This window comes from Thunnus maccoyii, chromosome 10 (genome assembly GCF_910596095.1).
Source record: "Thunnus maccoyii chromosome 10, fThuMac1.1, whole genome shotgun sequence".
Classification (NCBI taxonomy): domain Eukaryota; kingdom Metazoa; phylum Chordata; class Actinopteri; order Scombriformes; family Scombridae; genus Thunnus; species Thunnus maccoyii.
Genome location: NC_056542.1, coordinates 10,020,277 through 10,048,062, shown reverse-complemented (window position 1 = coordinate 10,048,062; position 27,786 = coordinate 10,020,277). Strand labels below are relative to the sequence as shown.

Sequence of the window (27,786 nt, the reverse complement as noted above, 5' to 3'; positions counted from 1 at the left end):
GACTGATGCATATATCAGGTAACATGCATATTTTGGAAAGGGTGAATGGGTGAAAATCAATATCAGGGCTATTTTCTGAAATTGATGTATGCTTTTCAATACAAGATTACATATTAAATACACAAAATGACGTTTAATGCAATGAGCTGTGTTTCATATCAGACACAATTCAGAATTTCTTTCATTTCTCATTGTGTTTATTTTAATCACAATTAGTTGCTTGGAGTCATTAATTTGGACAACAAAAATGATCAACTAAATTATTCTAAATTATAGCGAAACCCTAATATAATATCTATAATCAATTAAAATTGATTCTATGTCATTAATATTTGTTTCATGATCCAAATTAAGGGCCTCAGGCTGGTTTGTTTAGTAAAATAACGGGTCAATTGGTGAAGTTTTGTGTAGATGCAAAGTAAGTAAATATGATTCGACACCATTACTTTTTAAGTGTCTGGGGAAATACTAAGCTTTACTTCCAAGCAGTGGACACACCAGGAGGTGACGGCTTGTTCACCACATTACATAGTGAGAAGAATATTTGATTGTTGCCTGATGTTGACAAACTCCCAGGTGCTCCCACAACTGAATTAGTCAGTCTCGCACTTTCCCTGCTTTTCCTCGGGCGACAAACAGCCACAGAATCTCTTCAGAGGGGAGAGTAGAAGGGACATTCTACAAGTTATTGCTCCTTCATGTGAGGGAATGGATGTTGAGGGTGTTATTGGATTGACAGCGGCGGAGAGAGAGAGAGAAAGAGAGCAGAGAGAGAAGAAGAATGAGAGTACACCCCCTCCTTCCTACAAGTCTTAGCAGCCAGCTGTCTCACAGCCTCCAAAACCATTAGGCTTTTTTTCCTCTCCTTTACCCCATTAAAGAAGTCAGACTGTGGAACACGACATAATATATAATCTCACCACTAACAAGGAAATCCAGCTCTTAAATTGCTGCTCACTTTTCCCTTTCTTCCCCCCCCCACCCCCCTCCCAAACACACACACAACCACTGTCAATCAGTGGACCTTTACTTCTCCTCACAAACACACAAATGGCTCCTTAGCACGTTTGTGAGCAACACACACACACACACACACGCACACACACAAAAAGACCCTAAACGCCACGATTATTCCTGTCAGAGATTAGCACGGCGGTTCTAATTGAAGATTATACTGGAGGATTATTAGTGCGGCTACTGAGCTGGAGACGATTATTTGCAGCTGCTGCAGCAGAGGCTGAGCAGCAAGCGACAGGCGCGGTGATGGCTGCTTTTGCCACCCTAGCGAGTGCAGGAAGGCGCTGGGTGATGGGTCGGGGTGGGTTGGGTGCAATGTTATTCACTCATTCCATTAGCCTAATAAATACAGCTCTCTTGTGACATCTCTGTCAAGCAGGCAGAGCACCCAACTTTGCCAAAGAGGAGAGGAGCTGTGGCGGCATAGAGGGGAAAAAGGGGAAAAAAGATAGAATCAGACAACTAGCACTGGAGGAATTACACACAAGGCTGTTACAGATGACTTCGAGGAAATAAAAAGGACAAAGAAAATAAAAAATGAGAACAATCGTGTGCTAGAGAACGCATTACAAACTCAGAGAGAAAGTGATAATTTGTGAGAGATACCGTGCAAGAAACTGAAAGAGATACACAGATATAAAGATAGAGGGGAAAAGAGAGAAACAGCAACATAAAGAAGGAAACAGAGATGTTGAATTGGGTATTTGATGTGGTTGTTTTTTTTTATGGACTTTTCATCCATGGCACCTATGTGTGATGTAATATGACAGCGCAAAGAAGCAGCCCTCTCACCCTCCCTTTCTTTCCTTCCCTCTCCATCCCCTGAGATCTCTGGACCTGCATCGCACACCTCTCTCCACTTTGGTAGGAGATCATATCTGACTGCAGCCGGCCCCTGGCACTCCTACAATGGTCTGTAAAATACAGCTCCATCAACCACTTATGGCTTTTGAAGGAGCCTGACTCCTGACCACTAGAGATAGTTGGACTGCACCTGAGAAGAGAGGGGGGTGTGAATGAGAGGGGGAAAAGAAAGGATCAGGGGTTCTGACCTGCCCTACAGTGAAACTGTGCTCTATTTCCCCAGCAGCACTTTGAGCCTGACTAGATCATCAGGGCACTTGATTTCTTGGCTCCTCTTATCCATTTCCATTACACAAACTACCGTCAAGGCAGAGAGGTCTGACATCAGGTGAAAAACAGAGAAGGATGGACAGGCTGAGACTGTGAAACATGTCATTTGGAAGAGTAAGGGACAGAAATGTGTTAGTTGAGCTAGTTGAGCTAAAGCTACAGCAGACGTTAAACCAAGTCCTGGTGCTCCTCACACATGCCTAAAATTACTCCACAGAAAAAAATAAAGCAGCCAACATTTGTTAAGGGATACGTTTGGTGATATTCAATATTTTTCTTATGTATAAATTTACACTACTCATTAGCACATCAAATCCACAGCTGGAAATACTCCCCAACAAATGCTCCTGTTTGAGTAAAATCTGCTATAAACAACAGTGCCCAGCTGTTTTAGAAAACTGTTTAGCATTTTTTCAAAAATAATCTGTATGGGACTAATTTTTCAACATTTGCTGTATGTCCTCAATGAACAAATGGGCTTGAGGCTGAGAGCCACAGGGTAAGGAAGTTGAAGAGAAGGACTAATGCACTGTTGGTTTTGGTCTTTTCATGGGATTTGTTGGCAATAACAAAAATACAGAATATCGTCAGCCTTATCACTTAACATAAGTACATCACATAAACAAACGTTTTTTATTAGAACACCTCACATTTGTTTCTTAAAGAATTGTGAGCGATATATGAATGCTTTCACACTTGTTTTTTTAAATTTGAAAAATAAACTTTCCTTGGCAACACCTCCACCTGTTGACCGCATGCCTTCAGACTTTACCACCTTTCCCAATCACTGGATTTCCACACCCACCTGAACACCTGCTCCTCATTTACACATCAAACCACACCTGCCACTCAGTATATATATACCTGCATACAAAGTCTAGTCCTCTGCCACGTCATCTATTGAGCTCTGTGGCTTCAAGCCTCTGTTCCTATCTACTGATTCATGATTCATAACTGTGTCTATTTTTTGCCTGCATGTCCCTTCTTTGGATTTGTTTGCTGTTACCAACCTCTGCCTTGAATCAAGACCAAGTGCACCTCATTTAATCTGCTACTCTACAACTCCCAAATCATTTAACCAATCTCAACCAAACCAACCATAAGCCTTTTCTTCTTTGGATGCACTCCTCTTCCTCCCCACCACTTCATTCATTCATGCTAAGCCTGTGTGCCTTAACGGGTGTGTGTTTTAATGGATGGGATGTCAAATGATAAGGCTCTGATGCACTGGTGTATTTAACTGAATGAGACAGAATGCCTGTATGTCTCTGAGAGGGTCAACTGATGGATGCCACTGACAGTGAATGGGTACGATAGATTGTATCTGTGCCTTGGTGAAGATGAAGCAGACAGCACTTGCAAACAGTGCAGAGCAGCATGACTATCTGTATGTGAGCAGGGACTCTGTGGTACCAAGACTGTAGACAAGTTGCAAAGGTGTTTAAGACTGTTGGCAGGTCTCTGTCTTGCTGTCTTGCCGTCTGCAAGTTGCACCTCCTTCTATCTTGGTGTACACACACATTTTACACTGAACCTCCACATACACTCCTCATCTCCCCTCCCTGCAGTTTCTCTATGCACTCTCTGAGTAATGGGGACAGATGGCTGGCAGCTTCTTGCTGTTTCTTTGGGCTCGTCCACCCCCCTTTCTCCACCGCCCCTGGTCTCCTGCAACTGATGGCTTGGTTGCAGAGACTCCCACGGAATAGCAATGCGGCCCCTATCTCTTTCTCTGCAAGCTGAGGGGTTATGGGGAGAGAAGAGAGATGGGGTGGGGGGGGGGGGGGGGGGGGGGAGCGTTAGAGAGGGAGGATTACTGCTGACAGAGGAGAAATGCTGTGGGCTTGCAAGTGAGGACAACTGCACAGAGTTTGTGATGTGAGGTTATGTGTTTGTGTGCAAGACTGCAGGTGTGTGCGCATGCATGCTTTATGGTTACCTTTTCTCTATATTTTTGTGTATCTTTGGGTGTGTGTGATCATTAACAGGCTTGTCCCTGCCTGAGGTACTGTACTGTATAGGTTCACAAAAACTAACTGTGCTGGGAAGGACATTGCATTCACAGCAAGCTAAGTGGGGACATGCATAAGGGAGAGGAGGTGGAACAGGCCTTTGAGCAAGCCCAAAGCTGTCTGCAGGTACAGCAGTACAGTAGTTTGTGCATTTATTGGCCTAACAGTATAATTACATTGTGTTCAGTAGTTGCTCACACTGACCTATTTATTATTGCTTGCCATGGTGCTGCATTTGATCTGTGTTGCTGTTGCTGCTGTTGTCAAGCTACAATTCAGCCAATAATGATGTGTAATAAAAGTGCTCACTCAAACGATATAAAACTTTGATGACACTGATGCAATGCCAACCTCACAAATAGATCATTATTTGACTGTCAAAACATTGGAAAAGTCTAAAAAAAAATCATCCTCACTCTGTCATATCTCCATATGAAACTTGCTGCGTGTCAGATTCTAAAGTTCAATCCAAGGTATTTTGAAATCTTCTGGCACACATGCCCCTGTTTCACACAACAAACTAAATTCACTGTAGTAATCAGACAGTCTTTTTCAATCAAGAAAGAGAACTACAGCGAGCGGATCACACCACATAAATAATATGCTAAGCTGTTTCTTAAAACCAGGACATTTTATATGTCTAATTAGTGATCTTTTACTTGATAACTGGGTGTTACACACACAAAGAAATAAACTAACTAAAGTGACAGGAACAAAAAAACAATGCATTAGAAAACTACACAAGTCAAAAATGACAAGCATTTTTGACTTCAAAGCTAACAGTTACAGTAGTAAAATACACTTAGGAACATTAAGTCATGGCACAGTGGTTTACTAAGAGCACAGTGTTTTTCTTTATGTGCCAAAGAGATGACACAGCACCACCATTACAGTGCTAATAAACCCTAAAGCCATACAATCTCTAGAGGCTGTGTAATGGTTATTTGCCTGACTTTGGACATTAGTTGTGACAAAGATGGGAACAGATACACAATAAATGCTGTGCTGATGAAATCAAATGGATTTGACTTCATCTATCAAGTCATGCATCCTGACCACCCTGAACTAGTTCTGATTCAACACACTGGCGGAAGCTAAAAATAACTGATTTAACGCCAAAAGTGGCTGTTAGCATCAGTTGGCATCGTGATGCCGGTTGACAGGGTGGATGAAGACAGATGCTGATGATTACGGGTGGCGCGGTGGGGATAATTACGTATAATGGGTGGTTATTTGGGACAAAACATTGGGACATAGGGAAAATATGGGAGAATGAATTTAAGATGGGGACAGACTAAGCAGCTGGGTTTAAGGATGATGACACAGGAATGGGGGATAAAGACATAGACATGTGTTGAATGCTGATAAACCTTTAGGCTGAAAGGGAAAAAAGAAGACTTTAAGAGGCAGAACAGGGTTAGGGATGACTGTGAAGACAGGGAGATAAAGGTGAAGCTGTGAACAAGAAATCTCTGGATCTGAAGACAAGTAAACAAGAACGGGTAGCTTACATTTCTGGTCTTTCCAGGTGACGGTGGGCTCAGGCCGGCCCACTGCCAGACAATAGAGGTTTACATCTTCTCCCTCGTTCACCGACACGTTTTTGGAGATGTTGACGATTCTGGCCGGCACTGAAAAACAAGATCATATTATTAAAATATGTCCTAAAAAATCCTCTTTTATGTAATTATTGATAAGGAATGGTCGTACAGCCTACTGAAGTGTTTGAAGGATGATGCAAATCCCCGCACCTAAGCCAGACAGGCAATCAGCTGATTAATGATCCGTGTCTGAGTGCTTACTGAACTGTGCAACAGTATGCTTGACCGTTTACTTAAAATGCACTGAATTCTAAATTGCTGTGAATGGGCATTAAAATCCCATTCTCCTGATATCAGTTCTAATTTGAACTTTAAAGAAAAGGACATTTGTAGAAGTAGGAGTCACAGAAATTTTTCCTTCTAGTTTTAAGTGAATGACCACCCCTGAATACTGTTTTGCCCCAAACTCGCAAAATGTTGGAGCACTATCTGTGTAGTTAATTTGATAACAAGATGGCCCTTGAATTTAAATGGCCCATTATCATTGTTTTTAATGAGCTTGGCCCTGAAATTGCTTTTTTGTGAGACATCTACCGAGGATCCTATTTTTCTCTATCTCGCTAAAGTTGAATACTCGCAACGATAAAGCACGGATTGGAGTGGCGGATGCATTGACTTGAGGGTGTAATTATTTTGTGTGATATCAAGCTATGGTTGAAATTGCAGATGACTTGGAATTAGGTATATACTGTATGGTCATCTGTGCCAAGCTTTGGACCCTGCAGACAGGAGTGTGAGCTGAGAGCTGTGAGCCAGGCGTTGTGTTCCCACTCCAGCAGAATGTTCCTAATATATCCTGTTAAAAGTTTTCAGTTTCATACTGCTGGTGATGTATATCTGCAATCTGCACTACACAGGCCAAAATATGCATGAAAACTGACAAATGCAGGGGGAATGGTCTGAGATCCATCCTCTGGGCAGTGTTGCACCAATACATCATGTCACTCAGGATCAGTCAAACTCTCATTCACTTAGCCGCTGACTTGATGACTGAGCCCCAGTAGTGGTCCTGCACTGTCAGTTATTTAGTCAGGCAGTTGGACAGCCCCTCTGTGTACCTCATCCTCTCAACACACCTCCTCATCCATCTACTCTGCCTAACTTCCTGTTTATAAAGACGAGTAACCCTCACAAACCGTGTGGAAATAACAAATGGGCCCAGACTCTGCCTTCTTATGGCACCGAGAGTTGCAACTCGACTTAATGGTTATCTGTCACCTGCGCTGCCTTAGCTTTACCTTTTCACTGCATGAATATGCCCACTAAGCTTTCAAGCAAGACATAATCAAGTAATTACATTTTGATGTAATCATAAATACCAACCTTTAAATACTAAAACATCATAAAAACATTAACTACAAAGTTGTATATCATAAATTTAAGCATACATTTAAGCGTAATTTACCAGAAAAGGAACACTGAAACGTAATCATAGAAAAGTTTAATTGCTTCCCCTGATGTCAAACCTCAATCACACCCAATAGACAGCACTACGCTCGGATGAATGACGAAATGCATAATTAAGCCATTTAGCGGATATTTTTATTCAAGGCAGCTTACAGTACCATGGGTGATTTTTTTTTTTTTTTTTGCAGAGGCAATCAAACTTACAGACTCTGGATATATCAGGGAAATGAGCCGAGGCTTAGAAGCAATAAACACTTTAAAGTCACTTATATTCTGTCTCAACTTTGTGGCTGACCTTGGACGATGAGGTAGACGTGGGCGATGCGGGGCTTGTTATTAGCTTGGAAGGTGCAGGTGTAGGGCCCCTCGTCGGTTACTTGCACCTTGTCGATGTGGATGGAGAAGTCGCTGTTGTTACTGTTGACCAGCGTCACACGCCTGTCCAGCGACCACTTGTCCGTCCCCGTGAACAGGATGTTAGAGCGGTTCAGCCAGGCCTTGTGGGTCACCTCCTCATCGATCCGACATCTGTGAGAGGACAGGAAGTGATCAGCAGCTGAAAGTCTTGTTTCATCTTTATGTTTTGATTGTACTGAAGGTATCAATTCTAAGAGGTGCAACATTGTATAATGGCTCGGTCAAATAGTTCTGGTAAATATATATTTCATTGGAGTTGGTGGCAGCTGATACAGATATACTAATGGGTGACATATCAAAGGAAAAAAACATAAAGTGTGTTAGCACAGTGTTGGTGTGAGACACCATTCTGCCAAAAAACATTCCCTCTTTAGGTGTTTTGATGATGGTCGGGAGTGTTGTCTAAGACGTCGGTCCAAAATCTGCAATAGGTGTGCTCAACTATGTGTGTACATTGACCATGAAGGTCATAGCATGATTCACAAGATTCTCTCTTCGTCCTGCCCTGTATGGAAGCGTCTGCATTTGGTGTTTCTCTACTCATTTATTCAGTTTTTTCCCTATAATTTGTCACCCATCTCTACTTCCTAAGGTGATACATACAATTCTACTCATTTATACTGTATTATTCCTCAAGCATTGCGTGAGAAACAATCATAATTTGGCTACAAGATAACATCAAAAACTTTTAAGACAGTCCAAGATACTGTACATATAAAGCAAGCTTATATGTCTAGAAATGGCAACAATAAATGGCAACATGTGTGAAAATGAGGACAGATATTGAAAATAACATACAGTTGTGGTGATTAAAGCACAGTAAATCACTATTGCTATTCCAAAATGTGGTGACCTGCTCCAAAACGGGAAACTAAAAGTGTGACTTCAGTTCTTGGCTTGACCACTAGATGTCCTTACCCTGCTTCAACTTGGTGTGAGGACATGCCTCTGTAGTCCTCATGTTTAATTGATATGACCTGGATAAATATCACTGTTGAGGTAGATCTTAGATCACCTGCCAAGTCAGTGGCAGTGACACCACAGTGCATATCAGCCACAGTACAGGTAAGCTTGGGAGTCTTTAACAAATAGTCAGGTTGATACATGATCTAAAGGATTCACAGTAGATCTTGAAAGGTAAGAGCAGTTTAGTGGACAAAAATAAAGAAAAAGAAAACCATTATTTTGATTAAGATCACATCTGTGGCTGGTGGGTTTAAATAAATCACACCATAAAAAATCATTATCTGTGTACAAATGCTCTATTAATCTATTTTTAAAATTAATCACTTCTGCGCTGATGTTGCTACAGGACTGCAAGCCCAGAGGAAATGAGCACCATAATAGCATCAAATGGGCCTCGTCTTAATGGCCCGCATCAAAGCCAACACAACAGTATTGTCTCATGCATAACACAAGTATTTGTGCCACTTGGGCAAAAGTGATTTTACATGAAAATGGAGTTTATTTATAAAGCTCTTCAGTATTTTGTTTATCAGCTATCGGCTGTCCAGTGCAGACTAAACTTAGACACACATCTGATTACAAAATGTGCCATTGTATCGCTACTAATGAAGCTATAAAGGCAGCACTGTGCCGTGAAATCCAACTCGGAGAATAATTTACAGAGTACTGCAGTTGTGGTTTAAAGCAGTGGTTTTCAATCAAGTCTCAATCAAACAAGACTGTGGGAATGTAAGATGGTTAACAAGCGAACAAAGCAGGAAAACATGATTGTGTTATACAAGATAACCACTATATTTTTTTGTTTGACCTAATATGTGTTTTTTCTTGTGAATTACTGGATAATTTTACCTCTTCTGGAGAGTATTCTTGAAAGTATTTAAAAAATAATAATAACAATAACAATAATAAGAAAAAAATCAGCCTTTGGTTGAACTCAAAACCAGTAGACTTAGGCAACTTGTGTGGAGGGGCCACAAGTAGACATAGTTTTGTTTTGAAGTTACCAAAAGTTTTTAATGTTCTGCCTGCTGGTAAACAAGAGGACATGGATCCACTGTTTAGAGAGATGCTTGTAATGTAACACTGCTATGCAGCTTTTCAGACAGAAAAAGGTGACACCAAAAACATAGATTTCACCACCCAAATGCTTTCAGATGAGGGTTTCAGGTGTTCAAAACACCCAAATGAAATCCATAGATTTGACTTTTCCAAGGCGTCAATAGAACAGCTTCAGGCTACACGTCTTGATGACATTATAGATCAGCATTCTGGTTCTTTGATTTCCAGCTTTGAGAGAGACTTGTTGATGTTAACAAATATTGACATAACTGTACTTGGCTTTGGAATAACATATTTGATTTTACTACAGGGCCCACTTTTCTTTCAAGTATTAAAAAGGGACTGAAAGAGATCTGGAGAGGTGTAGGCTTAAATGTGATGAAAGTAATGTTGACTTGGATATATATTTTTTTTTACACTGCTGAGTGTACTGCCAAGCCAGGTCACATCCACATGAGGGTAAAAAAGCAAGTTGGCTGTTTTTCTGCTTGGTTGTGAGCCGGGCAAAACCTGTGCATTATTTAATGTTACATCTAAGTTAAAAAAAAAAAAAAGGTGGTTGCAGACAGACTGGATGGCTCCAGGGACATCTGACAGGTATTATTATTCAATTAGCTATAGGAAATATGCCACAATGTGGGATGCCTAATTGAAGTTATGTGACAGAAAATTGGCAATTAATCCGGCATGACAGGTGGAGGGGAAAAACAAACATGTTTTTCATGTAATTAGTAGGTGCAGGTGTAGGATCAAGAGTTACCTCAAAGTGACGCTTTCTCCTTCCAAAACTGTAATGTTGTCCGGCAGGTGTCCGAATTCTGCTCCATGCACACTGGACCCTGCCAGGAAAAATGAGAGAAGAGACCGGTGAGCATCCAATAATGGAACCAGACGCTCCGCTGCTGTTCATCAATCTCAGGCCTGGTGCTTGAAGATCGAGCACCACACCAAATCAGGTTGGGCAGGGATGTACTCTGTATCCTGCTTACCTATTTCTGAAGGGAAAGTATTAAATATACTAAACAAAAGAGTCACAATGTCTGCACTGACCCCCATACTTGAATAATGATTTGGTTTTACCCTGCATTCTGGTGGGATGCGCGTTCATTGAACAGCACTGATAATGAGCCGAGGGAAGAGGATTCACGCGGAGCTGCCGGAGCGTGAAATGAAGGGACAGCAACGGTAACAGAAGGGATGCTCATCCTGCCTACCAATACATACACGCACACACCCACAGACACACACACCCACCCCACCCCTCCCACACACATGCATGCAGGTACACGCACACACACGGAACAGACGTACATGCTTACAAAAGCACAAACATATATTACAAACACACACAAGACAGGCACACATCCTCAGGGCCATTAGCTGAAGAGGAAATACGGACTTGGCATCTGTGAGATGTGTGACACAGTCAGGTGAAAGAAAAAACTTCAAAACAGTTTGAAGTCATTTTTGTGAACTTGCCTGGACTGCAAACAAAGATAACCAAAGACCTTATATGCTGCCAGTGATATTGCCCACTGAGTCAGACTGCTCCCTGGTAAGACACCTGGCTCTGTCCATCTAAACTCTGCCAAATCACAGCATGACACCAGATACCTCAGCTTGTGCCCTCTCTCCATCTCCAACAATCTCGTTCTCCCTCTGCCTGTAAAATGACCTCAATATATCAATAGACTTTTGCTGCAGTCTAGCCTTGAGGTTTAATAAATGGTGACTTTATGAAACGAAGCCGCTGCAGTCAGGAGCTAAGAAGCACCTCAAGGTTTGTTAAATACGTGCACAGAGTCAGACACGTTAGGCATGCCGAATTGGAATCTGCTAAGAGATGAAACCCGAAATGACAGCAATGCAATGTGGATTTTAAATTAAATGAAGGTCTTGGTTTGATTACAAAGAATAATGAGAGAGGCTTGAAAATTATAATGCACATCATGGGCGCTAAAGGTTTCCAAACCTCATAGCAGAAAGTCCTGAGAAATGCCAACTACACTAAATAATAATTTATCATCTCTTAAATAACGGTGTGTTTGAGGATGATAGTTTGGTTTGGCAGATCTGTGTGGATATGCCATGGTAAATATAAGCTATATTCATGCTTGTGTATTCATATATTCATGTGTACATGATTATGTGTGCGCACCAGCGCGAGGACGTTGCTCATGGATGTGTACAAAAGAAATACAGTATCTGGTTGTCTGTTGCTCATGGGTGTGAATGTGTACGATTGTTTGCTGACATACCGGTGCAGAGCAAGAAAAGAGGACAATCTAATGACGTCTCAAAAGAAAACTGGCCCTGAAAATCTCCCGCTAAAAGCTGTAATCGCATTAATGGGTGCTGCTGCTGCCACTGCTTCTGTGCTATCTAGGCCGGCCAAGGATCCCAGAACTGGCTCCATCTCTCCCTCTCTAAAAGCCTTGGGGGAGGGGCGTAGCACATTAACCATTGTGTCCAATGTTCAAAAACTGTCAAGCTTTCGTTTATCTGCGGGTTTTTACTATGGAGTAATGTTGCATAGCGTGGCTGTGCTCATGCCTCCTGTCTTAGACTCAGACAGTCCTCAGCTCAAGCTCTCAGCTGTTCCCTTTCAAGTGCTCTGTTCTTTACACACTAGACTTTATTTAGGTTAATTCAATTCAATTCCAGGGCTTGGGGCTTGGAGACGGGTGTGACATGCTGTCATAAATACACACTACCCCACATACGCATTTACAGACACACATGTTGAGAAAAGACTCTCTCTATCACATAATGTAACCATAGGGATACACACACAACACACACACGCACACACAGTTTGATTGAATGAATGATGTATGCATACGCTGAATGCTCCAAACAACATTGCGAAGGTTACAAACCAGTGGGGAGCTATTCCCATTTCCCTACTCAATTCCCATTTTCACAGCTCGATTGGCACCTCGCATTCTAAAACCTGTATCACCCTGCCTCGACTCCCATGCGTCACACAACATGATAACCAGGTCAACACATTCAGCCCACACTTCCTCTCACACACTGAACCACAGGGCCAATCACAGACGCGCTAGTCACACACTCATCAATGAGCCAATCCAGCAGGGATGAATAAAAGTTTGTCAGAGTTTATCACGACAACGAACACAGCAAAGATTCACTTCACATTCCCAAAGGAAACACAAATGTAAGTGCGTACAGACACACATAGGTAAACAATAGAAACAGGGGAAAACACGCATACACAAATATTGAGTGTTGTTTTGTTTGGTATAGGCTAAGGTGATCACCCAAAAATGATGTCGTGGAAATCAACAGCTTGTGAAAAACACAACACATCCTCATAATTAAATAACAGTACAGTAAAATTAGGCTAGCAAAAAACGACCTATAATTACATGTACGCCATCTAGCAGCCTTAGTAATGCACTCCAAAACGACTCATAGGACCATAATTACCACTTTCCAAAACTGTTACAAATCACTATTGAAAAGTAATTATGTTTTATGATTTGACAACGCTGTGGTTATGGTCTGGTTAGGTTTAGGCACAAAAAAACGCTTGGTTAGGGTTAGGGAAAGATCATAGTTTGGGTTTAAATGATGACTTGAAAAGTGGTTTATATGGGAAGCGAACAGTGGTCTCTTGCAGCAAAGTCCACTTTTTGCCATCAACTATCAAGCCATCCACCCAACCTGTCTCCTCCTAATAAGACAAAATCATCTTATCACGTCACCTTATATTGACGTCATCTGAAATGCGTCACTTCCGCGGGTCAAAATTACTACTGCCACTGGATGGCGTAAACATAACTATGGGTTGTTTTTGTCGGCCTGAATTGTAGACCTATGCTGTCGTTTGTCTTGTGAGGACGGGCTGACAACAGATTTGGATCTGGATTTCCATCTGGATTTGAGAGGACATTGCGGGAGGTCACTCTGCCTTTTTTGCATGTAAGCAAAGCACTGCGAGAGAAGCAACTGGGTATCATTATTTGCTAGACAGCTGGATTGCTTTGTTTTGGCAACGAGATAATATTGCATTAATGCAGTCCAAGATGCATACAACCCAACCCCTCAGGAATGTCAAAGGAATGTTAAAGTTGATGACAATGAATGGAAACAATTGTGAAAACATGCACGGATATGGGAAAGGATTTTTTTTAATTTCAAAAACAAAAGACAAAACAAAACAAAATAAAATCCACTGTGTGTCTTGAATAAAGGCAGAAACTTTGAGGTAGATACAGACCAGAAAAAGTAAATTAATACAACTCACAATACAATCACAGTTTTCTTCTCATTGGTCATTTTTTCTACTCTCTTGATGAGAATTGGTTATTATTTGACAGCATCATCTGATATTGAGCACTATCTTTGGTTAAAATTCAATGAACGTATGCAATGTTGGATGCATTATGTATTGTGTAATCTCATTTTTCATGCTAGATGAGATTTTGATCCAAAATTACAGCATTCTACGTCAAGAGTATTGCACATTGACACATGAATTTCTGTTGTGCAAATGGAACTAAAGCAATCATAAAATACCATAATATATGGTGGTAAATGGTTATTGCTATTACAGATAAAGAGATGCATCTGCAGCATCTCATTTATGGGAGAGTGGGAGTGCTGGATGTAAAACAGCAAAATGTAAACATCATCTGGCTGAATGACAGCATGCGTCTCCCACCCTTTGATGTAATCCACATTATTTATCCTTTTCAGGCAATTAATTCAAATGTTACCAACCAAACACAACTGACATGATCAAACAGAACAATAATGAGTCCAGAGAGCATCCAGCGGTGTGCTGTTGCATGGCCAAAACAGAATCTTCAGATGTCACTTTCAATTTCTGGGCTACTTTTGGCTTTATTGATCTCTATCTGAAATTCTCCTTTTTCTCTGCTTCCTCCTGGGGCTTAGCATGCAGGCCGATGAACTGCACCCACCGGGAGGATTCAGGAGTCGTGCCCACTGACACTCAAGAAGGGAGGGTGCTTGCCAATAAGGAAGCTTAAACCACCGGCTACCCCAGAGAGTCTAAATGTGGAAACACAAAAACAATAGGAATTCCAAAAAAACAGCCTTCTCGTTTTTACTGCTACAATATTCTTCTTTAATAAAATAAAGGTGCATTTGTTTATGGGAGAGACATAACTGAGCTGCCTGTAAATACAAAAATGATAAATTACCATGCAGAACAGTGTTGGTGATGAACACTGCAATATATATCTGGACCCTGGTGCTGGTGTAGCCACCAGCATATTGTATTTCCCTGCTCACTGGTTTCACTTGTCTAGAGGAGATACAGTCTGTCCTGGCTACTGGTATCTCTTGTCCTTGCTATGACCTGCTCTTTTGGCACACAAACAGAACCCCCACCTCCCTACCATACATACATACACAGACACACACATACCTTCTTGTATGCTGTCCAAATCACTCCCCCCAGGTTTAGATTTGTCTGGAATTTTTAAGAGAATACAATTTTATGGATATGCCTGAGGGATTACACACAGGAAAGCAATGGCTACCATTCATTCGCCTATACTACTGGTCTTCCTTTGTTACTCAGTTCTACTGTTATACACCCTGCTGCAAAAAAAAAAAAGAAATCTGTTTTACTCATCTGTGGATAACACTTTATCTATTGCTGGTCCATAGGTAGACAGTCACATAATTCTTTCCACTTGTGGCCCAGTGTTTTTGTCTCTGTGCTCTCCTGCATTGTGTCTTTTGTCTGTAAAAGTGTTGCAAGCCTGCTTGCTCAGTACCCACGAGACATCTATTATGTGATTTGTATTCTCTTGACTTTTACATGCGCCTGTTTGTAATTGCACTTCCTACTGGCAGACACTTATGAGTAGAGCTCTATTGAGCTGTACAACTTTAGCCTGTGCAGACCTTGCAAGGCTGTCTTTGTACTGTTCATCTATTTTGCATTGCCCTTGACGATCAAATAAACACAGAGAGGAGGGAAAGCTACTTCTGAAAGCATGATTGGCGTCAAGACGGATAACGGCAGAGGCTATAATGAAACCCATAACAATAATCCGTTTTAACAGAGGCTGCCGTGGTTTTGAAATTGAAAGGAGAAGGAGAGAGGCATACCACAAGGTTGGAAGGAAGAGGTGAAAATAGATAGCCAGGGCGAGGTGAGATCCTGAAAAGAAAAGTCGTTGAGAATGAGGAAAAGCTGTAGTGGAATATGGAATTACAGCATGTAGTATAGCAGCAGTAGAAGCAGGAATACTGTAACAGTGGAGGTAGTTATACAGATGTAGTAGCACTGAAGACGGTGATAACAGCAACACTGGCATAAATAGTAGCAGTAAGAGAAGAAGTGATAGAGAACATCATTATGATTAGGACAGAGAAATGTGAAGATGCAGTCAGTAACGCTGGGGCAGAGTGCGAAGCAAAGGAAAGACACACCCGCATAATTAACACCGGCGTGCTGCAGCCAATTAAATATTTACAGAGGCACTTCCCTCTGACACCTTGATGATGAAGAGAGGCAGCCCAAGGATTATCAGATGCCGGGAGCCTCAGGCAGGAGACAAGGGGTTGGGGGTAGGGGATTAAACATTAACCGGCACAGATATCCCTTTCTTTTCCTCTTCTGATCCCATTAACTCTAGACAGCCCAAAACCAGCGCCATGTCCACCTCTCTGAATCTTGCCCCCCTCCTGCTTTTCTTCACTCCACTGCTAATTCAGCCTCTCTACTCCCCTCTCGATAAGAAAATTCCGACTCCTCTCCTAACTCCTTCCACCCTCAGCACCACCTGTCAGGGACAGAGCAACGGGAGAGCAGGTAGAGAGTGATGGGCAGAGAGTGAGAAACCACCTGGATGCTTCGCTCAAACAACACAACAAGATGGATATGCAGGTCGCCTGCTTTTCACAATTGCAGGTGAGGCAAAATGGATGTCGGCAGGATTCCACTTGACAGGAAATCTAAGAAATGTCAGAGAAGTCACGGTGAATGAATTGTTTTGAATCTGTCTGGTAATGTCATTTTTTCCCCCTCTCAGACCAAAGATGTTTTTTCCCGTCAGAGGAATGTGGTGGAATGACTATAATGAGTGTTTATGTGACTATGGCTTATTTCGACATTTAACTGCTCTGGTGCACTCGTTCTGGGGTGTCAGGAGGAACGGTTGGACTTTCAGCTGCTTGTCATTCAAGATCACGTATTTTGCTGGTCTTACAGGGCCCCCATATTCAAACCATTCTGACACAAACAACATATAATGGCTGACACAGCTTGATCTCAGAAGCATGCCAAAATGATCAACACCAAAGACGTGACATCTGCCCCTTTTTTATTGTACACATGCTGCATCCACAATTTTGCCTCTGGTCACTCCATCCCTCCCTTCTGTCCAGCATCTCCTCCTCTCTCTCCCTCCGTCTTCCTTTGTCTCCCTCCCACCCACTAATCCCTCTTCACACATCAATCAATAGAGCACTGCAGAGTGCACAGAGCCATACAGTACTCAATGCAGCAGTTGTACAACTTCAATGGGCAGCCACAGATCTTTACCATTGAATCAAGCATGGCCGGGGAGAAAAGCTGAACGCGCTAAAACCAGGGACGAGCCCCACTCTGGTTTCTTTTACCCCCCATTTTCCTTGGACTGACGCCTAAACCCCTTAGCACTCTTGAAATCAATACAGTAGTTAAACTGTTACTTCCTTTCCCAGTGAGTACACACACACACGCCCGCCTTACACAAGGCCCTGTAGACTCCCCTAAATACACCCTGTGCTCTGGTAATTTGACAGATTTGTGGGCAAGTGCAGTCACTGCTTTAAAAGAGTAGCTTAAAATACTGATTTACTTCAAGTAGCTAACACCTAACATCCTCTGGCAATAACATATTTTATAAGCAGCAAAAAGGAATAGATATGTGATATAACGGCAGGTTGATGTCTTCTATGGCACAGAACAAATCTGACTTGTAAATTCCCAGTTTAGTGTTATCATATAGTAAAAACATACAGTAAAGATACAATAGATGGATAGGCTGAAATATTATTGTCATTGTATTCATATCTATTTTACTGGACATTATGATAAAAATCTGTATTTTTTATTTTAATCTTTTGCTGGCACATTCCTTTGTTTCTTGATGCATTACTGCCACTGATGGTTGATTTGTGGATTTCCTCATTAGGAATTGGGAATGTGTATGAGGTCCTTGTGTCTGTAGAAGAAGATTGCAAAATAAAAACACAACAGACAACTACTCTTCAGCTGGTGGTCAAAAACTCTACATTACTTTTTCATAGGAACACAGTACAATCCTGTCTGTAGGATATGGAGAATGAACAGCAGCCTCCTGTATTGATAATACATGTGTCACACTAATTCCTCCTTTCCTCCTGTTTGAGTTTTCCTTCTTCATAACTGCAGCACTTTTTACAGTGTTTCTCCAACACATTTTTCGGGTGTTCTCCAGGTGTATTAGTTTGTTTTCCAGGTTGGAAACCTTGTAAATGGTGATCTAAAAACTGGTTTGTACATGTTGGAAAAAAAAGTTTTGAAATGTTGAAACTTGAGTTTTGAAACTTCTGCAGGTGCACATTTGTACTTGTATTGCAGACTGTTCTTTCAGAGCTGAGTTTACAACGCCAACTTTTCAGAGATCTGCCCACACAGTTGCCAGCTTGCGAGTCACGTTATTTCTGGCAGCGATGTCTCCCAGCTCTGGTCTGAAACTCTGAAACAGACAGTCTGAAAAAAAAAAAAAAAAGCCAGGATGCTGGAGGCAGCCCTGGCATTTTCTCTTAACCTATTGTTTGCTCTCTGCTGAAGTACAGTCCAACCACCTGTCGTATTTACCGGATTAGGTGGGATTGGAGCACAAAAAAATGACATAAGCACAAACAAACAAATAAATAAATGGATTTTGGTAATGAGAAAGGACATAATTAAATTATGTCTTGGATTTCTTTTCTACATTTCCATAAATAGTCTTTTATTAAGGCTATTTCTGTATTTATTTCTGTATTTATTTATGCATTTTTGCATTTATTCATTTATTTATTTGTGCATTTCTATAGTAATTTCTCTCTTGACTTAACTCTGCATCTCTTTGTTTATTTATTTCTGTATTTCTGTGTCACTATGTTAATTGAGTGAGTGGTCCTTACATCAGTCTAAAGCGGGATTGGTCAGCTGGGTGAACCAGACAGAAGCAAATGGTTCTTATCAACTCTGTATGACACAAGCTAGCTGTTCTAACCTTCTATTAACTACATGCACAGATTGTATATAAAGATGGACGATGCGTCTCCACTTCCTACCGCAGTGACACTGAAGCTGCCATAGTGCTTGTATGAAGGAATTTGCAACCAGAACTTGCAGTAGAGTCGGGGAGCAGGATTCAGCAATATGATGATGATATTCATCCCATAGTTTTTGGACATTTCCTGACACGGCAGATTTTCTTGTCAGGACAGTTTTGCGAAATCACATAAAACATTTTGAAAAGTTAATGTTTAACACAACGAACTGTTCCACTGTTCAATAACCAATTTTGTTAGTTTGTAATCATGATTTGCTTGGAATCATTGATTTGGATGAAAGAATTTTATAAAAGTGATAACACAACAATCTTATCACCAAGAGACAACGTGAAGTATACAAACCATGATACTGAATTATCACACAGCCTTATACTATAATGTTAAAAAAAAGAAAAACAAAACCTTTAATAGTTAATAGTCAAAGTGTGAATATGCTCTAGTGTTCCATATTTTCACAATTCATAGGAGCTCTGTCTGCTATGAAACCCTACAAATATTTCCAGCCACGCGGTTAAGCTTCCAACACAGTGGCGAGGCTTACCCTATAGTTTACACTTGAGCCACTAAGAGGCTACAATAAAAACAGCAATTACCAGGCGATAGTGACAGGAGACAAAGGAGTGTAATGGCATGGGAGCAGTTATTTTCGATAGGACTACTGGCTGTAAAGTGGAGTCAAAAAGAATGAGGCATCAAAAAGTCAGTTGAGTGTTTGGCAGTATGTGTGTGAAATGGATGACCAGGCAATAAAAGCTGCCAATGATGGTCATTTATGACACACTTGAAAAGTAGGACTAATGAGAAAAACAGTTTGACGAGAGATTGAGAATTACTGCCACTGTTGTTAATCTGGACATTAACTTACACTGAAAGAGCTGAAATCATGCAGTTTCTATCAAAGACAAAAGACGATGTGCTGAAAACGCATTCAGTGAATTTCGAACAAAGTCTCGATTCAATGTGGAGCCGAATAAAAGATCTCATTTAGGTTTTGATTAGATTTTTTTTTTGCATGCATAACGCTTTGCAGCACAACCACTGACTTAGCTTATTAATTTCCCCCCACCATTCATTTCATACTGATAATGACACATTTCTGTGGAAATTTGCAAAATATGTAATATACTCAAACAGAGTAATAAGACCAGTTAATTGTGATGACTGAATGGAGGGCAATTAGCCGCTGTCTGAAGCCGCCATGGTAATGAGCAATCTAAAATAAGTCATTCTTTGTCTGTGCCTTTTGCAAATAGCAAAACAAGTGGGAGCAACATTTTGGCTACAGGGGAGTAGCAACATTTTCACATCAACACACTTGAAGCTCAATGAATGCACAAATAAATTAGTGCACTACTGGAATGCGGTGGTTTCAAGTGCACCTGGGTTACATCTAAGCAAATGTGTTCATCCATGAATTCATGCATGTGTTTATTTCCTGGCATGTGTGAACGTTTTTGAGTGTGTATATCCATGTCAGCCTGCGTGCTTGTTTGTTGATATGTGTGGGCTGATGTGTTCAGGACCACTGGGCTGCTTGTCCAGGGTTCTCGCTACCTGCACCACAGGGGGTGGTAAGAGAGTGAGGATGAAAGGAGGAGATCCTGGCAGGGAGGGAAGGATGGAGGTGCAAGGTGCAAAGAGGAGGGAAAGAGTCAGGGGCAGGAAGGGAGAGAGGGTGTGGACCAGACCCCATGAGTAAGGTGCTGTCAGGATAATTCACAGCAGTGGTACTTGCTGCTAAGAACAAAACAGAATTACCTGGGGGAACAGAAATCAGCTAACACCTGCTTAGGAGGGAGCTCCTGAGGGACGGAATAGGAAAAGAAGGAAAAAAGGAGGGAGGGGGGGCATGCTGCAGTGCACTAAGACACTGGCAAGTACAGATGAAGTAAGCATCAGTGTGTGTGTGTATAAAAAAGGGAGGGACAGTGAGAATGAATGTGCATATGTGTATTTGCAAGCTTGTGTAAATCTGTTTGCTGCGTGCGTGTTTGTGAATCTGTGTGTATGTGTGGGTGTTAAAGTGTGTGTTTTCGTGCATGTTTGCATACTTCCGTCTGTTTGTGTGCAGTTGGATTCCGCCTGGCTGTGCCTACAGCCATCCTTACAGCTGTGGATGGGGCTCATTTGCATTCTGAATCGGAGCAGCTCTTGCCATTGTTGCTCCACTGCTGTGACTCGGCACCGCTAGCTCCCGCACACATAGCCGCTGTGCCAGTTATGTTTGGCTACAGCTGTGCTGGAGAGCCTGTGGCAGACATTCAAACCACCACCACCAGCTCAGGCCTTGGTCTGCAAGTTGGAGTGAGTTTGCTTGACGTCATTTTCCTTTGTGAGCTACCTGGTTCGCTAGGCTAGTGTATTCTCCTTCACCAAATCTTGGAGCTTCCCTCTCTTCCTCTCTGCATCCGTGTCTCACACCAGATGGAAGCTGGATGACACCTCGGCTTGCTTTTGGCGCTGCCGGCGTGCTGCCGCTGCTCAATTGCAGAAAAGCCCCTACCCATTCCCTCGACAGCGTGATAGTCTTGCTCACATTCTCCCTGGTTGCTCTCTTCATCTTGTTGAGCAAAGAGGCCCTCTGAGTTAAAAATATACCCGACTTTGAAGACAAGTCTGCCTCCCTTTTTACCTTCCAACCCCTTCTTTCGGCCTGGGTGATGACATGCTTTTGGTATTTCTTTGGAGAGGCCAGTGCATTAGAAAGGAGCAATCGATAGAAAGCCCATTTAATCTTTGCGGCTGAGCACAACTGAGAGGGGTTCTGTGTATGACATGCACAAAAAATACTGAGAATCAAGAAAAGAGAGATGAGAGGAGAGGTAAAGGTGAATGAATGTGTCAGTCTGTTTGAGAAGGAAACAAGGATACCAGTTACTTGGGGCGAAGCTAAGCTGTGCGTTTATGTTGGCCCTGGTGGACTGTGCCACTGATGAATCTGCTGGCTCATGTTCCTGATGAAGCTGTTTTACTAAAGCCTCAGGCTATTGAGGAATATGAGGAAATCAGCGGCATAACTAAAGCTGTGACAGATGTAATGTGTAATTAAATACAATGCCAATGGCTAATTTGTCTTTCATTTATCGCTACACATCAGTTTCTTGTGCATTTTCTTATTGTGTTTTTTTTTTCAAAGAGGGTGTTGTGTGACTCCTTTTGTGGAGGTTATTAATCTTTCAGTGCACTGTTACAAACATAAACAAATTCCTAAGTCACCATAAGTTATTAGAGAGCCGTCTCCTTGGAGCTGTTTGAATTGGATTAATGCTCCTTCATGTGGAGCACTGAAAATGATCTCTGGCTTCCCTCTCCCTCATGTGTGAATGAGCTGCAAAAACAATTTTACTACTGTGCCACGAGCACACACAACCATGTGAGGACTGCAAACATTCCTTCTGCATATGCATATACCCACACACAAAAATAATAGTAGGTATTGCACACACATGCAGCACATTCTCACTTGCGATGTCACTTTGAAAATTGAAACTGCCCAGCAAAAAACCTGGAGAATCCTTTTTTTTTTTAAAAAAAGTGCCTCACACTTTACAGCAAATAATACACTAAGGAACAAAGGGGCATCAAGACATAGCCATCTTCTTGGGACAAAAATTGAAATATTAATAATTAAACACACACAGCTGCCATGATATATTGTAAATACAGACTGAATAAATACTACAATACTAAAGACTAAATAAAAATGTGCTTGTATGGTAATGAATCCTGCTAAGGTGAAAGATGCACTCTATGGGATATTTCAGAAAAATACTAAAATATCATAAACTTTTTGAAATGTGAGTAAAGTGTACTCCTTTTAGTCTGCATACTAATGTAGCAAAGCTGTTTTCATACAGTCAGTTTAGAGTTAAACACACTAAAGACGATCAGGCAGCTTCTTTAATTTGCATGTCATTCATTATTACTATTCAGCAAGAGAGCGAGTGAATGTGTCATAGTGAGATTGCTTTTTAACATAATTTCTAACCTTTTTACAAGCTGTCTCATTATCTTTACTCACTCCATACTGCATGGGCACCGACTTCATCTGCAAATGACCCAACAAAACATTAGCCAGATGTTTATTCCCCACATTTGCACAAGAGTCTGGATTGAAGGATCAAAATCAACCCCCTGAGATGTAAGTTCACCTCCAGCAAGACATGATTGTGCCTGACTCGCTTCATTCCAAGGCTCTTTAACAAAACCTTTTTGAACAAAGAGAGGATGATACTGAAAATCAGTTGAGGACAAGAACAAATAAACCCTTGGATTCTTTTACACTGTTATGTAAAGCAATTTATTATCAATCTGTGATGTTCAGTGTGTTCCAGAAGTTATTTTGTGGTGAAGAAGTTATTATTAATTATTAAAAGCTAGTGGGTTCATGTACTTCCTTGAACAGCACTTGCATTATGTTCTTCCAAGGCTATCCGTCAGCTGAGATATTGGTGTCTTAGTCTTGTCTAGACTGAATCGCTCCTTGTAAAATTGTTGAGTCTTGGTGCTAATTGGTAAGTCTAGAAAAGAGCTCCAGCCCTGTGTTTCTAATGAACTGACACCAAAATAGTTGATCTTGTACAGTATAGAGAGCTTAAATGCCCTGCTAACAAACTTCACTGAAATCCACTGGAAATATATTTGTGCAATGTCACATCATCGACATTTGACTGGTTATCTGAGTAAAAAACATCAAACCACACCATGGGCTGAGTGAATTTTAACGGCATTAAAATTTTATTTTCCTCAAGGAAGATTTAAGAAAAGGAGTCAGGAAGCTGAAGAAATAAAAAGAAAGAACAGTCGAAGCAACAGCTCATTTATGTTTTTCAACCTACTTTTCTGACCTCACAGCTGTAGTTGATGCTTTACCTCCTGCAGCAGTTGTCAGCCATATTTTTATGAGTAGAACTTTCTGAGTTTAAGTTCTTTATGCACTGAGCAGGACACAATGTCAGAGTGACTTTTGACACTTTAATTACTGTTTTTTCTTATGTCTCTCTATATAACTCTAAAATAATTTGCATGTTTTCTTTACTGTGTGCCTATTAGTACGGCTGTCGATCTCCATGTTGGTTGCAGTAATGTACACAGTTTATGTATGCATACATAGCAGAGCTTGCACATGTCTGTGATGTACTGAAATGTCACACATACAAACATAAAAATCGGAGGATTGACTGTTAAAACCTCCATAAATCTACATGCTGAAGGAGTGCGCACTAGATTGTAGTATGGGAAATACTCTGTATTTAGACTTTGAAAGATGGAGTCTTCTTTTTTTGCCTTTCCAAAACCAAAAATGCAAGCACAAAATTGTAAGGAATATATTAAACAATTGCAATGTTATCATGTCTGGCTAACTAGCTCCCTACCTGCAGTAACCGAGCATTACTTTCAAGGCCAAAGAGGATATCATTAACTAACTACATTAGTTTTTAGGTTAGAGTTTAAAGGTTACAGGTTACTTTTAAAGAGCCTTATTAATAACTAGCATATCCACTGTGTGGAAGTTGGTCCTGGTCCTGGATGATCTTAGACCCTTTTCACAAGATTCTGCTTTTTAAAACAAGACAGCTGGAAACATTAAAAAGTCCTCCAGGACCTGATCTACTATGAATCCCCCATTCAATGGAGAGAAATTGCATAAAAATTGTACATTTTTATTGACTGAGTTGTACAATCCCCTATCCCAGGTTGTAGAGGTTGCAAAACAAGCCCATTCAATGAAGCGCATGATCTGCAGGCACTGTTATTCTCTCAATACACTACAATGTTTGTGCAAAGGGGAAACATGCCAGTTTGCAGAGATTTCACATATGAACCCATTCAATGCATTGCACTGATTCATAAAAAGGGTTTCTTTATAAGGCGATTTTGGCTTATTACAATCCAGTATCATGGCAGTTTTTGAAATAGTCACGAAATGTAATCTATAGATTTGTGTACATTTTTTTCGTGTCACTCAGTACGACTTTCAGACTAATGTATCTCAGCTGAAGTATCTTTCGTGTCAATTGGGACTTGGGAGCACAGAAGCTGTATTGTTTTTTCTCAATTGTTATTCTTTTGTTTTTAACTGTTACATTACTCAACATTTAATCATGATATTTTTTATTTCATTATTTTACAGTACAGTCAATAGTACTGTACAGTCAGTTAATGATATCCTCAACACAAAAACACAAATGTTATGGCCATCTGTTTTAATTGTTTCACCTTTGATTTTTTGTCAGTTTTTGATGGTGGTAGTGGCTATATTACCCATGAGCCTCATTAAAACATTACTATGGAGATGAAGATAGTCAAGATAAATAAGATTTTTTGTGGGTAGCTGGTTCACTGAGTCCCCCCCTTCACGGACACACACATACACACACACACAGACTTCCTCAATTAATATTGAGCCACGTCATCCAATAAAGCACTCTGATGTCTGTGTGTGTGTGTGTGTGTGTGTGTGTGTGTGTGTGTGTATGTGTGTGTGTGAGTGAAGGGGGAGGATTAAATGAACCAGCTGAGCTGCACACAAAAAATCTTAATCAGTTAATATAAATTATAAAAAACTGAATAAATTATAAATAAATCAAGGGTACTAACCCTAACCTGCATTTGCACTAAACTGCATCAAATCTTGTACCATGGCCTGAACTTGTCACTTTCATATATTTCATCAAACTGGACTTTACATCGTGCATTGCTTCATAATTTAATAATTTATGCACATGTCACATTTAATTTTTGCTCTTGTGACCTTCACAGTGTTAATTTTGTTAATGAAAACTATGACTAAATATGTTCGTCAACGACCTTTTTTTCCATGACTAAGACGAGGTGGCACTGATGTCATTAAACACTGACTATGACTCTGTCAACATGCAATATTGTTGACAAAAGAGGACGAGACTAAAATGTAGTTTAAAAAATAAAAACTTCAAAAATCTCTCTTCATATATATTATATTTATTTATTTATTTATAATATTTATAATATTATAGGCTGTTTTTTTCCTGAATATGAGCGGCAAATACAAGTGTTGGTTAAGTGGTCGGTTATGTATGTTGGGTGGGGATTTGCATAAATTAATAAGAAAATGCATAAATTAATAAGATGTTTAGAATGTGGGTGTGAAACAATGACTAAATAAAAAATAGCCAACAAAATTAACACTGCCTTCATATATTTCATACACTTCATTTCTTTGTCTATAGCATAGTCCATATTCCCTTTGTACAGCCAATATTTCATTTCAAGTTTTATATCCCATTTCAAAACTATTACTATTCCATGCTGTAAACGGATTTTAAAATTTCAATGTAATTTCAATATTACTTTATTTATTTCATTATTATTAATATTACCTTACTTTTGTCTATTTATATTCTTCTGCCAAGACACATTCTTTGTATGCATGCATTGGCTAATGAAACAGATTCTGATTGAATGGGCTACTGTATGTCATGCCTACATAAAATCCCAAAACCATGAACCATAAAGAAACAAAAAATCTCCAGTGTTGTGTAAATAGTAATAAATGCATGTGTCAGTATTTGATGACCTGGAAATGAGAATGGGTTGGTCTTTTCAGCCCTAACCGTATCCCTAACCCAAGCACTTCAGGCCTTACTCCAAGCCTGATGTAATGCTCTAGACTGTCAGCAGTATTGTAATTTCTGAAGGTTACTCATTTTAGTCACTGTTTCCAAAAAGACAAAACAAACTAAAAGCTTCATTTTATATACTGGGCGTTCAAAGTGCTCTCCGAAACTAGGCCTGGGATGGTTTGCGTCCATGAAATGAGAAAATTAAAACTTTGTCATAGAGCTAAACCAAATACACTGTTGGAAAGGTCTCGGCCTGGAGAGTAACACATGTCAGTATGAAGATTCTACATGGCTCCTGCTTTCAAATACAGACTTTTGAACCTGGACTTTGGTGCATATTTGAAGGCTTACAATTCAGCAACAAAAGGGGCTGCAGACATGGGACTAACTGTTATAGAGAGCTCTTGACCTCAGCTGTCATGTCAGTATAGTCAACAACTGGGGGCGCTGTCAAGTATGGGTAAAATATGGTTAAAATCAATTTTCACCCATTTAACAATTACCATAGATATTCAAAATCAGAATACAGAAATGTGTTTAACGTCTACTTAAACTCCCCAGTGTACTCTACTCCCCAGTGTACTCTAAATTCAGCATTTACAACTTCCAACTCTAGAAAAAATACTTATTTTTAAAATATTTTTTAAAAACTACAATTCCGCACCATGCAGTTTGATACATATCAGCACCACAGACCAGTTTACAAAGTAGGGTTCTAAGTAGTGTCTTAAAAAGATATATCTACTGAATATATAAAATATCAAGTACAGCCAAACTAGTAGTTACACTGCATCTAGATGACCCATTATTCACAAAAAGTAAAGATGTTGGTTTATTTCAGATATTTTATCTAGTATTCTAGATCTTGTGATTAAATGTTGAGTAATGTAGCGGTCCATTGAATGGGCCTCTACAACCTAGGTTATGGGATTGTACAAGTCAGTCCATAAGAATGTACAATTTTTATGCAATTCCTTTCCATTGAATGGAGGATTCATAGTAGATCGGGCGCGGTCAGAGTAGCTACCTAGCTGCAGCTAGTAATCTGCCAACACTAGTTCTCATTTCAGCCTTCAAAACTGAATGAGAAGCCTGATTTTGTGTAAAAAAAAAAAAAAGAATTTTGAGTGGTAAACCAGCCACTGTTATCCCTGGAAACTGCATATAACTACCTCGCCACAACAGAAAGTCAGAAGAGTAGCAACAGCAGCTAAGGGAGGTAGGGTTTAATGAATGGCCAATTGCTTG

The 27,786-nt window shown here is 40.5% G+C and overlaps 1 protein-coding gene across 2 annotated transcripts in view; it reads right to left on the bottom strand.

Annotated features, from left to right (window-relative positions):
- Positions 1-27,786, bottom strand: part of iglon5 (IgLON family member 5) — a 97,907-nt gene that overhangs the window by 6,562 nt on the left and 63,559 nt on the right. For both annotated transcript variants that reach the window (XM_042425280.1, XM_042425279.1), the window contains exons 2-4: positions 10,374-10,452; positions 7,467-7,699; positions 5,675-5,794 (exon numbers count right to left, since the gene is read on the bottom strand). In XM_042425280.1, coding sequence (XP_042281214.1) covers positions 5,675-5,794; positions 7,467-7,699; positions 10,374-10,452 — 432 coding nt within the window. The remainder of the gene's footprint in view (positions 1-5,674; positions 5,795-7,466; positions 7,700-10,373; positions 10,453-27,786) is intronic.